The sequence below is a fragment of the Mastomys coucha genome, unplaced genomic scaffold (assembly GCF_008632895.1).
Source record: "Mastomys coucha isolate ucsf_1 unplaced genomic scaffold, UCSF_Mcou_1 pScaffold19, whole genome shotgun sequence".
NCBI classification, from domain to species: domain Eukaryota; kingdom Metazoa; phylum Chordata; class Mammalia; order Rodentia; family Muridae; genus Mastomys; species Mastomys coucha.
Genome location: NW_022196901.1, coordinates 5,166,387 through 5,180,619, shown reverse-complemented (window position 1 = coordinate 5,180,619; position 14,233 = coordinate 5,166,387). Strand labels below are relative to the sequence as shown.

Genomic DNA, 14,233 nt, shown 5'->3' with positions numbered 1-14,233 from the left:
GTGGTGGTGGAGGTGGTGGTGGTGGAGGTGGTGGAGCTGATGGTGGTGGAGGTAGAGGTGGAGGTGGTAGTGTTTTCTTCCAATCATGTTTCATTCTACTTTTAGGTCTCTGGGCTATCCAACTTCCAGTTCTTGGCCATCTAAGCAGTGTCAGACACACACAGGTTCCCTCTCATGGCTTGGGCCTCAAGTTAGATCAGTCATTGGTTAGTCATTCCCACAAGCTCTGAGCCTCTATTATCCCAGTCCATCTTACAGGCAGGACAGGTTATAACTCAAAGGTTTTGTGGCTTGGTTGATGTTCCAGTCCCACCACTAGAAGCCTTGCCGAGTTACAGAATATGGCTTGCTCAAGTTCCATATCCTCCATTATTAGGTCTCCCTCATAAGTACCAGGAAGTTTCCACTGCACTGTGTCCATATCTCCCCCTAATGCCCTGTAATTCCAGTTGTCTCTCTCCATACTCTCTCCCTCTGTTCCTCCCTTCCTCCACTGTGTCCATATCTCCCCTAATGCCCTATAATTCCAGTTGTCTCTCTCCATACTCTCTCCCTCTGTTCCTCCTCCTGTTCCCATCCCCATTTGTTTCCAGGACACCTGCAAAATCTATTCTATTTCCCCTTTGCAGGGGGATCCATGCTTCCCCCCTTGAGCCCTCCTGATCTTAGGCTATCTGAGTCTGTGGATTGCAGTGATCTTGCACATGGTTTCCTTTCTCCCTATGAATAATACCTACTTCCCTCTGTATCACACAATGTATTGTTCACTGACTACCAGATAATAGGAATTATTGACTTTACAACATCTTTTAGGCAAAAATAGAGTATAGAAATGATATCATTAGTTCTAATAATTGACTGAGATAAGACTACCAGTGACATATGATACGGTTCTTACAAGTTTAAATTAAATTGAGTATAGTGAAATGTATTAAGCCAGGTTTTTGTATTGTCAGAATATATACTGTTTTGGGTTCAAATTTTGTATACACTTAAACCACTTATTTTACAAACATTCTGTTTTGAGAAATAGCAATATATATAGTTTATGTATCTCTGTGGATACATTTCAATCTCATGATGTCATTGTGCCTAGATTCTCAGGACTTAGCTATGGCCTTTTAATGAGAGAGCTCACATAGACAGTACAGTTTACTACAAACCTACAAATACTTATGAGAATAGAAAACAGGTAGGATTGTATAATCTAAGCCCTATTTTTTGATATCTGAAGCTGAAGTCTCCTTTCTGCTGGTGGGTTTGTCTTTATCTTCAATAAGGGAGGTGGAGTATATCATAAGGTACTCCTATAATATCTTATTATTATTAAAGTGTTTAATTTGAGGATGAAATATTTGTTGTTGTTTAAAACATCATTGCTTCCAAATTCTGTTTCTATTTTTATTTCATTTGATTAAGTAGAAACATTAAACTCAAGGATTGTTGCTAACTGTGAAACACGAAAGAAAAAGGTTTAGCCTCAATTTGGATTCTGAGGTGCCCTTCTGAACCTGAGCTGTGTGGGAAGCTTATCTAGCATAGTTATCCTCAGGATCTCTTGCAACATGTCCTCCCTCTAGTAAGCTGCAGGCCTACAAATTCCTGTAATGTGCTGTCATGACTACAGTATTCAATAAACTCCTGCCTTTTTTGTCTTCATATAATTTTTAAATTAAAAATATTAATACTTTTTATAATGAAAAAGTGTCAAAAATTCATCTTAATCCATCAGTTTAAAAGCAAGAATTCTACAAATTGAACATAGAAAATAATTTGTGAAGAAATGCCTAAAATTCCTCAGTAGTATCCTGTGTTCTCAGGCTAGGAAAATGGCTTAGTGGATAAAAGTGCTTGTTCTGTAAGCATGAAGGCCTGAGTTTGAATCTCCAACACCCACGTTGAAAACTAAACATGGTTGCACACCCCAAGCATAGGGTGGGGCTGAATTTCAAGTCAGCTTCGCTGAAACAGCAAGCCCCCATTTCAGAGAGAAACACGGTCTCTGCTAGTAAGGTGGAAAGGTCTGTAGAGGAACATATGTGAAGTCCTGCTCTGGTGCCTGTGTGTGCACAGGTGTACACACACACACACACACACACACATCAAAAGCCCATGTTGCCGGGCGGTGGTGGCGCACGCCTTTAATCCCAGCACTTGGGAGGCAGAGGCAGGTGGATTTCTGAGTTCGAGGCCAGCCTGGTCTACAAAGTGAGTTCCAGGACAGCCAGAGCTACACAGAGAAACCCTGTCTCGAAAAACCAAAAAAAAAAAAAAAAAAAAAAAAAAAAGCCCATGTTTTTACCATCCTCTATAGCTAAGGATAAATGATTTTAATGAAAACTAAGTGAAATTTACAATGACAGAATAAATGAATATAGTTCTCGGGGTCTGTCTCAGCAAATGAAACTGCTCTTTGAGAAGATCTAATAAAATAGGAAGGCAGATCTTTCCTTCTGATGCTAGAGAGGAGATGACGTAACTAGGAGAACAGGTCAGTCCACGGCCCAAAGGCTAGGGTTGTTTACTCTATGTGTGACCTTTCAACAAAGGAGGTAATAATCTAATTTCCTAAGGTACCTTTAATTATTGAATGAGTTTTATATGTTTATATATACATATACATGTGTGGTCATAAATGTTTATAATTTAAATGGATAGCACTGTGTTTTAGCATGTACCAAATGCATTATAAATATTGGGTTTCACTTTATTATATAGCATATAGCTTATGAAGCATCTTCTATATCAGAAATTTACTGATTTAAAACAAAGGGCTTTTATATACAAACATTTGAGGAGTCATTATACTATAAATTGAGAGCACTGTTTGCATTGTTCATGAAGTCATTTTGCCATCTCATTTTGCATTTCTGAAACAGAAAAAGTGGATTCCAGATAAATGTATTTTATCACTATGGCAGCCTATAAAGTTTTATCTTAATAATATTGATGGGAAATAAATGCCAACTAATTTAAAGTAATTACTATTTTAGTAAACTTATTGGTCTCTGCTTTTTTATTTTACTGTTTTGGTGTTATTATTAATGTAATTTTCAAATTGCAAATTGCAAATTTTCAAATTGCAAATTGTACTATTAAAATATAAGCTACTTTTTTAATAAAGAAATATTTTTCCATTTCCTCCTCATTTTAGTTAGGAGTCTTGGCTAGCACAAGACAATATCTGGACATAAGTATTCAAAACTTTTTCCATGAGACAGGATCTCACTGTGTAGCTATAGGTGAACCTGCTACATAAAACAAGCTGGCCTTGAACTCACAGAAACTCCACTTGCTTCTGCCTCCCATGTACAGAGATTAAAGGCAATGCACCTCAAAACCCAGCATTTTGAAACATTTTTAATCTATGTACCTTTGCAGATCTGAGACCAGGTCTACCCTGGTTTTACACACACACACACACACACACACACACACACACACACACACACACACAGACACACAGAGACAACTACAGAGGAGATCATCTGCTTCATATGTGCTTTCTTGTAAATATTATTATAAAATATGTATTTGTGGATTTACGTAGGATCTGAATATGTAATGAAAGACATTTGGCTTGAAAACTCTACTTTTCTTAGTCTACTTCCACTTTTTTTGTTTGTTTGTTTTTTGGTTTTTCAAGACAGGGTTTCTCTGTGTAGCCCTGGCTGTCCTGGAACTCACTCTGTAGACCAGGCTGGCCTGGAACTCAGAAATCCGCCTGCCTCTGCCTCCCAAGTGCTGGGATTAAAGGCGTGCGCCACCACCGCCCTGCAGTCTACTTCCACTTTTATTAGTAAAGTATGATCAATTCTGATTTTACATGAACCGTAAGGACACCAAACCTGAATATATCTTTTTGTTAGCCTTATCCTGAAAACTAAATTTGAGGAAAGATTAATAATAAGCTTTTGTTGACCTTTCACTTTTAACTGAAATATCCTCTGATATAATTAAGCAAGTAGCATAATACAGAAGGTCTTAAAACACTAGTTGGATCAGGGAAGGGTATTAATTATCTTCATGGTATATTAATATAATAAACATTTATTAGTCAAAAATTTAAAACTTTTAAAAACAGTAAAATTTAAAAATTTTAAAAACAGTAATTTATAACAATTGTTTTTGTTGAATATTAGCTATCAGCAAGTGTTTCAAGGCACTAAGGAATCCCAAAGTACTTGAAATGATAGGTCATTTTAAATTATGCCATTTATTTCTTTATTGGTAGTATTCCTTAGGTTTTCTGCTCCTACTTTAAAACTATAATAACCTAATTATAAGTTCCTGTTTTAATTGTCTGGATATCAATTTGATAATGTTGATTTGTTTGAAAAATTATTCCTTTCTATTTTTCAATGCACAAACTAGATAAGCTTCCAAAATAGGTAAGGAGAAAAGTATAATGGAAATCACACATAAACCATAATAAAGGCAAAATTTAGAGAAAGCATGAGAAAATTAGTCACAATTTTAATGTATTATAAACCATTGAGGTCTATCAAAAGATATTCTCCTTTGTGAGAAGAAGTTACAATAATTTTTTATCCTTATTTTCAGTAAAAGTTACCAAAGCCTTGACCAGCTTTCAGCAGAAGTTAGCCTTTCTCAGGCCTCATTGGATCCCAGCCACTCACAAGAAGGAGATGGAAAGCAAGACTCGTTGAATTTCATGGGTGAAGGTATGCTGCCTGATTGTACATCCACTCGACACAAGCTGAAGTCATCTGAGAGCAGGGAACCGCAGTAAGAAAGGCTTCTGTAGCTTTGGGCAGCAGGCAGTCCTACAGGACATTTTCTCAATTAGTGATTGATGGGGAGGGCCCAGCCCATTGTGGGTGGTAGCATCCTGAGCCAGTGGTCTTGGATTCTATAAGAAAACAGGCTGAGCAAGCCAGTAAACAGCACCCCTCCATGGCCTCTGCATTAGCTCCTGCCTCCGGGTTCCTGCTCTGTTTGAGTTCCTGTCCTGACTTCCTTCAGAGATGAACTATGGTGTGGAAGTGTGAGCTGAATAAACCTCCCCAACTTGCTTTTGGTCACGATGTTTCATCATAGCAGTAGTAACCCTAACTAAGACAGTAAGGAAATGGCTGTGGTATTGTGAGTAGTTTAACATCTGGGCTTTAAGAACAAAGTATTCTTATGTAGCCCACACTGGCTTTAAAGTTGTAAACTTTAAACTTTGACTCTGGAGTCTGGGATTACAGACATGTCCCACATATGTACACACACGCACATATTCAAATAGCTAAACATTAAGAATAATTAAGTTTTACTTATTCTAAATAAGTTGTGTTCATGACATTTCACGCATGTTTTAATGCATTCTGGTTTCCTTCAGCCTCTCATTTCCCTCCCACCCCTGCAAGCCCCTCCTCTTTCTCACAAATCTTTTCCTCATATTCATTAGTCTTGTTTTGTGTTCCACAGAGTTTAGCTAGAGTGGTCTGTGTGCTCACCAGGGCTATACAAGTGCATGCTATACCCTTCCACTCTTGTCCCAGCAGTAAGTGAGCCCTGTGAGCCTCTTCCTCACTATGACTGTTAGGGAGCCCCATTGTTGTGTGGCCCAGTGCGAGTTCATACAGTTGCTCAGAGTCTGTGATTGCTCAGACCATGTTGTGCTTAGAAGTTGGCATTTCACAGGCCTTTTGTTTCTTACATATTTTGTGCTCCCTCTTCTGAAAATGTTACAAAAGTGGTGATGCAAATATCTCAGTCAGGGCTGAGCCCGTACTTCTTTTATTCTCAACATCTTATATTGTTAAAGATCTCTGCATTACCTCCATTCACCGTAAGGAGGGTTTCTTTCATTGAGCCTGTGAGTAGCATTTGTCTAGTCTCTCCAGAGTAGATACATATGGTAGAAAATTTTAAGTGTCTAAGCCAATTTATTTTCTCAATTTTTATTTATTTATTTATTTATTTATTTATTTACTTACTTACTTACTTACTTACTTACTTATTTATTTTTCGAGACAGGGTTTCTCTGTATAGCCCTGGCTGCCCTGGAACTCACTCTGTAGACCAGGCTGGCCTCGAACTCAGAAATCCACCTGCCTCTGCCTCCCAAGTGCTGGTATTAAAACCATATACCACTACTGCCTGGCTCTCAATTTCTTTTTTTAAGGTTTTTTAATAGCTTCTTTTAGATTTAAGCATACATTTTTTAAATTGCCTTTTTCTCTTGTCTACCTGTAAAAAAGAATAAAAGCTTAGTTGCTCATAGTAGTCTCAGAATTTTTTATTTTATTTTTTAAGACAGGGTTTCACATAGCTAAGGTTGCTGAGAACTTACCGTGTCACTCAGGCAAGTCATGAATTGAGTAATTCTAGAACTTCTTACTGTTCCACTCTTCATGGAAGATGTTTTGTGGAAAGTGAAAACCAACACCTGGAAGTTTCCTTTTCACACACTCTGTGGCACACATGCCAGAAATAAAACTACAAAACAAAGCTATAATTAAAAGCACAGATCGTAGTGCTCAGGAAACTAAATAAATGGTCGGCTAGTGAGTAATGTCTGATCAGGGTAAGTTTGTTTCAAGTGTACGTCTTAATGTAAGTACAGGATTCTCATATTCTCTCTGGTTTGGTCACAGTCACTGTTATTTAGTTGAATATTCTTTTCTCTTTACTGGGTAACAAAGTGTGAATATATTCTCAAAAACAGAGGGTAGAGGCATGGTGGCACATGCTTTTAATCCCTGAGTGTAGGAGGTAGAGGTAGGAGGATCTCTGAATTTGAGCCCTGGCTGGTCTATATTGTGAGCTCCAGGAAACCCAGGGTAGCAAAAAAATAAATAAGTCATGAAATAAAAGGTAAACTTTACATTTTTGCTCCAAAATGCATTATCTCAAACTACCATACAAAGACGTTTTAAGAGAAACATAAATACACTAATGTTTTTAAAGGTAATATTAGAAGCTGCTGCAAGGTAAAATAGGTTTAGCTGTGTAGATACATTGTCACTACCCTAGAAGCTGTGAGAGTTTCTCCAGGTTTCTTGGTCTTGCTGTGATTCATGGAGGTTGTTACTTTTGTGTGCTCTTATCTTAATTTCCAGGTAAAGAAGACACTCCCTCACTTCTTGGTCTTTGTGGGTCACTGACATCAGTGGCAAGTTACAAGTCCCTAACAAGCCTAAAATCCAATGACTGCCTTGCAAGCCCCACCACGGAGATAACAAGCCCAGGCCTCACTCCATCCTGAAAGACTACGTAAAAACCCAAAGTTTCTGTATTGTAAATATTCTGTTTACATAAGTTTGGCTGCTGGGAGATTTTGAAATTTTATATTCTGGTACATGCGTGACATTTTGTTGTTGGGAGATTTCAATCCAGCCCATGTAAATTTCTGAGGGAAAAGCATAGTATTACCCCTATTTTTCTTTTTAAAATATTACATTTGTCACGGAGGATGTTTAAATTTGACTAGGCTTTAAAAATCTTACAAAGATTGTCTGAATTCGTTATAAATTGTACATAGTTGTTATTCAACTGTTTTTTTATATTTGTTTAAATGTGTCTTGGTGTCCAGAGACCAGGTCCAGGTTTTATTCCAGAGACTTAAGCTTAGCGGTTCCTTTCACTCCTTTATTTGGTGTTTAAATTTGCACAAAAGGCAACTAACTAATTCCATTAAGTACTTCCTGCACTCTGATGTCTGTGTACCATGCTGTAAGGGGAAGCCTCCAGCCACAACTACACAGCACCTCTTTAACCTTCCCTTTTAGCAGTTGGTACCAACATTTAGCACTTCATACATTTTGTAGAAATGTGCCTTTTTAGGCAGTTGCTGACTTAATTTGTAAGGTATGGAGGAAAAGCATTTTATATATCAGAAAAATGAATGCATTTCTTAGACTTATTTTCCCAGGTATGCCTAAGACATTGGAAACATTTCAAAATACAGAACAAATGTTGGCAAGGTGTTACTAACATCAGAAGTTTCCAGTTTAATTAATGATTTGAGAACTTTTAAAGAAAGAACTCCCGAGTGACCAGGATATCTTACTCAGCATTTATGTCTAAGCTATTTTCCCTGGGTGCAACAATGAGTTATATACTGGGTATTTCACAGCCATTACCACTATGCCATGATTTCTCATTTTTCAAACTTATCTTAGTGTTTAAAAAAAAAAAAAAAACTATACTTCTGTAGGAAAACAAGTTTTCTTTAATTGGCTGTGTTTCAAATTTTTGTTTACAACTTTTGAAATAGCTACACATGTCCCTAAAAATTCCACCATATTGAAAATGAACATGTATGAAGTGTATATTCTATAGTGAGTCATAGGAGGAAAACAAGTGTGCCAAAGACGTTTCCTATACTGTTTCGTGGGGGGGGGCACAGTGCTCACTCTTGTCTGTTAACTTTTATATTTAAACCTAGCAGCTGTGACGTGTAGGAAGTGCTTCCCTCCTAAAAAGCTTCCTGAGGAGTGCTGAACTCACACGTTCATTCCTGTGTCCAAAGTGTAGGGGTGGGAGGTTCTGGGAAATGCTTGGAACTTAGTCTCATGGTGTGGCATCAATAGTTACATGACCATTGTCACATGTGATGCAGTATAGAAACTAATCTCTGGGGCAAAGGAGGCCTGCAAGCTCAAGATAGACATTGCATTGGATGCCTCAGAATATACTGAGAGCTTTCTTCCTGTAGCTGATGTATTACAACAGCACCTTCATTTGCTCTGAACTATATACACCATATTAAGAGTCCAGTGGCCAAAGCCACTTATAAGTAGTGTCAGGAACAGCAGATGAAGACAACAGGCCTACAGCAGGCTGCATGGGGACTTAAATGGTTGTGATGATGCTGGGAATATAGGCTGGTTGTGGGCACACCTCTGCTTTATGAAGAACTGTCAAAGTGTTTACTGCTTTATCACCATAGCCTGCTCTTACCTGTCATTTATGATTTTTTCAGATATAAAACCTTGGTAAGATCTTTTCATACATTTTTATAAAGTAGAGGGGAATACAAGATTCCCCAGTTGGTACACTTTTTCAGATCTGTCCAATAGAAACACTAGTTTGTGACATATCCTTGCTGCAGACTGTGGACTGAGACATGACACCCGAAGATCATGGCTTTCCCTCCATTATTGGAGCTCTTGATCTGCTACTGTGGAACCCAAGTTTCTACAGTTGATTTCGAGCTAGGTGCAGTTTGTAATGCTTGCATGAGTGAACAGCGTCTCAGTCTTTAATTTTCAGTGGTACTGTTTATTTTTCAGAATCCCACAAAGAATGCTGGCTATGTCTATCTTTCCATCTGTATTTTGTTGCCTTGATGTACTATATTTGTTGCATGTATATTAAAGATTTTTTAGCCATACAGTATTGGTCTTTTTCCTTGACAAAAGTAGTTACCTGATTCAAGTGTTCACTGAACTTCTATTTCATCAAATAGAATAAATACTGGGGACTAATTAAACCCAAAACACTAATGAATATGATTGGAGAAAACCCTTTTATTGAGGTTGAATATTATATGTACTTTTAAAATACTCTTTATAGAGCACATGACATTTTGAGAGTTACTGATTACATATAGGACAATGGTCCTAAGTAATTGGAAGATGCTAAAAAATTACTATCCCTTAGTGACATCACAACTCTTCTAATATGAAGCTGACAAAATTCTGATATATTCTAAATTTCTTATAATTCAAGAACCAAAGAGTAGAGGAGAAGATAAAGAAAGTTAAGTCAACCGGTAGTCTACAGGCAAAACCCCACACAGTTATAGTCATGGGAAATATGTTGACATGTTGCCATCATGTGGCCATATGATATAATTAAATTTTTGGTATCCCTGTTGTAGTAAAAAAATATAAGATACTGAATATAAATTGAATTTCTCCTGTATTTCTTTATTCATTTTTTGGACCTTTCCAGGAGCACCAGGACTGACGTATAATAGACTTGGGAATTCCTTCCAAAGAGTCCTTCTCATCACAGTATGGATTAGTCTGTATAGCTACATGAGTGTATTTCCTGGCTTCTCCCACTGTGTGTTGTAACATGGATACAGACAAGGCAGAGAGAAGCTGATTTTTTTTTATTTTTTGAAAGGTTCTATATTTTATTACTGGACAAACACTCTTAAGACTCCATATTAAGAGCCAGACTCCATGTTAAAAATGTTGAAATCCATCTGGTAGGACTGGATCGATGACCCCAATTCAGTCTCGCCACTGTGTGAATCCTTACAGACCCAGCTTTGTTCTCCTCCAGTATCTTCTCTTAGAGTTGTACCTGATTTTGTTACCAGTTTTCATCCGGATCCATTGAAGAATAGGACGATTTTGCTTTTGTTTCTTGGCCAGGAATCTCTTGATTCTGAAAGTCTTGTGAGAAGACATGGCGAGAAGCCCAGTGAGGCATACTGCACACGATGGCGGAGGACGATTTTTTTTCTATGAAACTCAGGCCTAACCTGTGTATAAGCCCTTTCCCTGGTACCAAGCAGCAGGCAGTGGCCCTCACCTGTGTATAAACCCTCTTCCTGGTACCAAGCAACAGGCAGTGGCCCTCAGAGTCTGGTGGCAAAGTATTCTTTCTGCAATATGAACTCTAAATCAAGTTATATTTTCCTGAATTCAGTTTGCAAGTATTTTCTGCAGAATTCTTTATTTACGTTTGTTAAGGAGACTGGACTATGGTTTTCTTTTTTGTTGTGTCTTCATGCAATTTTGGTATCAGGATGATTATGTTTTCATAAAATGAATTCAGTAATGCTCTTTGTTCCTTCTGACAAGATAAAGGCAACTAGGAGAAAATAAAACATTTAAATACATTAGGTCTCCCCAAAGGGGGGGGGGGATGTTGTGGAAGCTGTATTAAGTAGCAGTGTATCCCAAAGTATACCCTTTTGTCTCGACAGCTCTACTTGCAAATGCTTTTGGCAGTGTGTTCATTGGTCTGGTTCCAGGACTCTGTTTTCTGTTATACTCTCAATACTGAATCCTCCCTAGGACTCCTCCAGGATATCCTGTCACTACCCTGTGTCATGGGGATCCTATAGTTTTGGATCTGCAGGACTTGGCTCTTCGCACTCTTCAGCAGTTCATAGATGGGGTAGATGTTGAGGAAGGTCAACTCTAAAGTCCTGGATTTGGGCCCGGGTTGTAGCTGAGCTGGTCAGCACACCAGCTCCCCCATACCAAAACTACCATGGGAGAGCTCGCTGGCAGTGCACTGACTAGCTCACCCAATGCTGCAGCCAGCAGAGGCAGAGCCAAGCTCTTCCACTCTCATGCACCCATCCCAGCAGGGACAGCTCTGTTGTCCAGTTGAGGTGTGGACTGCTCTCCCAAGTACTACACCCAGCGAGGGTCTGTGCCAGCTATCTTGTTCTCAAGCCCTTGGATCTGGCTCACCTGTGATCCCCATAACAAGGGACAGCTCTATTGTGTGAGGGCCAGCTCTCCTGAGTGTTGCAGTGAGGGTCAGGGCCAGCTCTCCTGCTCTCATGACCTTGGGGCCTGTATTAGTCAGGGTTCTCTAGAGTCACAGAACTTATGGATAGTCTCTATATGGTAAGGGAATTTATTGATGACTTACAGTCTGTAGTCCAACTCCCAACAGTGGTCAGCAGCAGCTGTGAATGGAAGTCCAAGGATCTCTAGCAGTTGCTCAGTCCCACAAGGCAAGCAGGCGAAGAAGAGAGAGAGTAAATCTTCCTTCTTCCTTATATAGGTCTTATAGGTCTTTTTTTTTTTTTTTTACGGATTCATTTATTTATTTACTGGTTCATTGATAAAAGGTTACATCTTCTTTCGTACATGCCATTGCATTGTGTTCTCAGTCACCCCTATCCTTCCTTTCCTTCCTGCTGGCCCTTTCCCCTTCCTCTCCCCTCCCCCTCACCTCTCTGCATCTCCTTCTGTCTCCAGATCTGTGTGTCTCTTACACTCTCTTGTTCCCACCCCCTCTCTTCCTTTAGGCTTCTCCTTCCCCCCTCACAGTCGCCTTTCTGCTTTCTGTACATATATAGATAAATCAGGTGGATAATTTTATTATAGGAATCTTTCATATATTAGGATAATTATATAAAGTTTAGAAAGCACTTAATGTATGCACTTAAAAGAAAAAACAACTTCTTAGTATTTATTATAGGACTTTTTGGATGTTGTTGTTGGGACAATGGAGAGAAGGCATAGGGAAGAAACCAGGTCAGGAATAACAGGATAGATGCAAATCAAGAAGACAAAGTGCAAGGCTGAGAAAGATGAGTGCTACATTCTCAGGGAGGCTGAGGAATCTATAGGTCTCATATAAATCTTACTTATATAGGTCTCCAGCAGAACGTGTGGCCCAGGTTAAAGGTATGTGCCACCATACCTGGGCCAACTCTTCCCATCTTCCATAGCTGGTCAGGGATGAGGTTGGGAGGGCACATCTACCTTACCACACCACCACACATTAGACAAGTGGCCAGGCCAGGTCTCCCACCCTCACTCACAACCAGGGCCAGCTCTACTATGCTTCCTAGTAAAATGTGGGGCCAGTTTTCCTGAGTACCACAGTTGGAGACTATGGACATCCGCCTGGCCTTTGGTGGTAACAGACCCCTGCTGTTGCAGGACTATGAGCCAAGACATGGTCCTGGGTGGCAGCATGAGCCAGGATCCCACTATGACTCCAGGTAGCATCACTGGCCACCCTCATTAGGCAGTTCCTCACCACTCTATACTCAACAATTCAACCTCCCTTCATTGTACAAACATCCCTCTTCGTCTCCATCTCTCTACCATTACTTGTTCATCTTAATGATGCCTGGGGCCTCTGGGTGTCTGGTGTCTTCTCAGGAGTGGTTTGTCCCACCCATGCACCGGACAGGGATTGTCTGAGGCATGGACTACCCATGCTGCATGTCACTGGATGGGAGTATTCTTATATGTGGTCTGCCTGCCTGGGCAGTGTGGTGCCTGACTGGCTCAACTTGTTTTTTATGTATGTGTTCCAGGTTTTATTCCAGAGTCTTAGGCTTAGTGTTTTCTTTCACTCCGTTACTTGGTGCTTAAAGTTTCACAAAAGACAACTAACTAATGTCACTAAGTATTTTCTAAGTTCTGATGTCTATGTGATATATTTGTACAAGACAAGGCTGGATTTGTGTGGTTTGTTTTTGTTTCTGGTTTCGATTTTTGGTTTTTTGAGACAGGGTTTCTCTGTGTAGCCCTGGATGTCCTGGAACTCACTCTGTAGACTAAGCTGGACTCGAACTCAGAAATCCACCTGCCTCTGCCTCCCAAGTGCTGGGATTAAAGGTGTGCACCACCACTGCCTGGAGCATGTTTTTTTTTTTTAATCCAGATGTTTTATTACAGTCATATGGGATCTAATAGATGGGAATAGAGTAGTGTAGTGGTAGATCTGCCCAGTCTAGGTGAGTAGCTAGTATTCCAATCAATTGAGTTGTGAATTCATTGATTGGGTAAATTGGGTTAAAAATTTACCGCAATAGAACCCCTTTATTAGGAATTCATTGTGTAACCCATGTATATGCTTATAGATTATACTTACTCTATGCTGTGTGACATGAGCTCTAACAATAATAATAAATAAACTTACTCGCATTTGCCTCAACCAGTATTAGCTATATTTATCAATATAGGTGAATTAAATGGTAAACTGCTCTCATTGAAACTACTAAACCTTATGAGTTTATGGTTACTAATAAACTCTGATGTTGTGTAAAAACAGCAATGTGTTGATTTAGGTTTCCAGCAACACCACACTCAAATACAAGTTAAAAATACCACTTGCCTTGTTTCTAAAGTCAAGGGTGCATGTCAACTGAGTGTATTTAAGACTCTTTTAAAGGTGCCTATAAAGAAAAGTTCAGGGTATTAGGATTTCTCTCTTTTTTGCAAATCATCCTAACACTAGGGAAAGCACCAACAAACCTGAATGAATAACAGGCCTCACGTTTAGTCATTTGTTCAGAACATGATCTCCCTAGTTAGCCCATGTTACCTCATATTTGCTATGTATCCCAGCTTGATGTATGTCTGTGGGGGGTTTTGGTCGGTTGGTTGGTTGGTTGGTTGGCTGGTTGGTTGGTTGGTTGGTTTTGGTTTTGTTGAGACAGGGTTTCTCAGTGTAGCTCTGGCTATGCTAAAACTCACTATGTATACCAGGCTGGCCTCAAAATCAGGATTTCTGCCTGCCTCTTCCCCTGCCCCTGTTCCTGCCCCTGCCCCTGCCTCCC

General features: G+C 39.4%; 1 protein-coding gene and 1 pseudogene across 2 annotated transcripts in view; one reads left to right on the top strand and one right to left on the bottom strand.

Annotated features, from left to right (window-relative positions):
- The window catches only part of Rundc3b (RUN domain containing 3B), a 122,207-nt gene extending 112,856 nt beyond the window's left edge, over positions 1 to 9,351 (top strand). For both annotated transcript variants that reach the window (XM_031379999.1, XM_031379998.1), the window contains 2 exons: positions 4,564 to 4,685; positions 7,074 to 9,351. In XM_031379999.1, the coding sequence (XP_031235859.1) occupies positions 4,564 to 4,685; positions 7,074 to 7,219 (268 nt within the window). In that variant the 3' untranslated portion in view covers positions 7,220 to 9,351. The remainder of the gene's footprint in view (positions 1 to 4,563; positions 4,686 to 7,073) is intronic.
- A 762-nt stretch (positions 9,352 to 10,113) lies between these two features.
- LOC116097392 lies at positions 10,114 to 10,416 on the bottom strand (annotated as a pseudogene).
- Between the last annotated feature and the right edge of the window lie 3,817 nt (positions 10,417 to 14,233).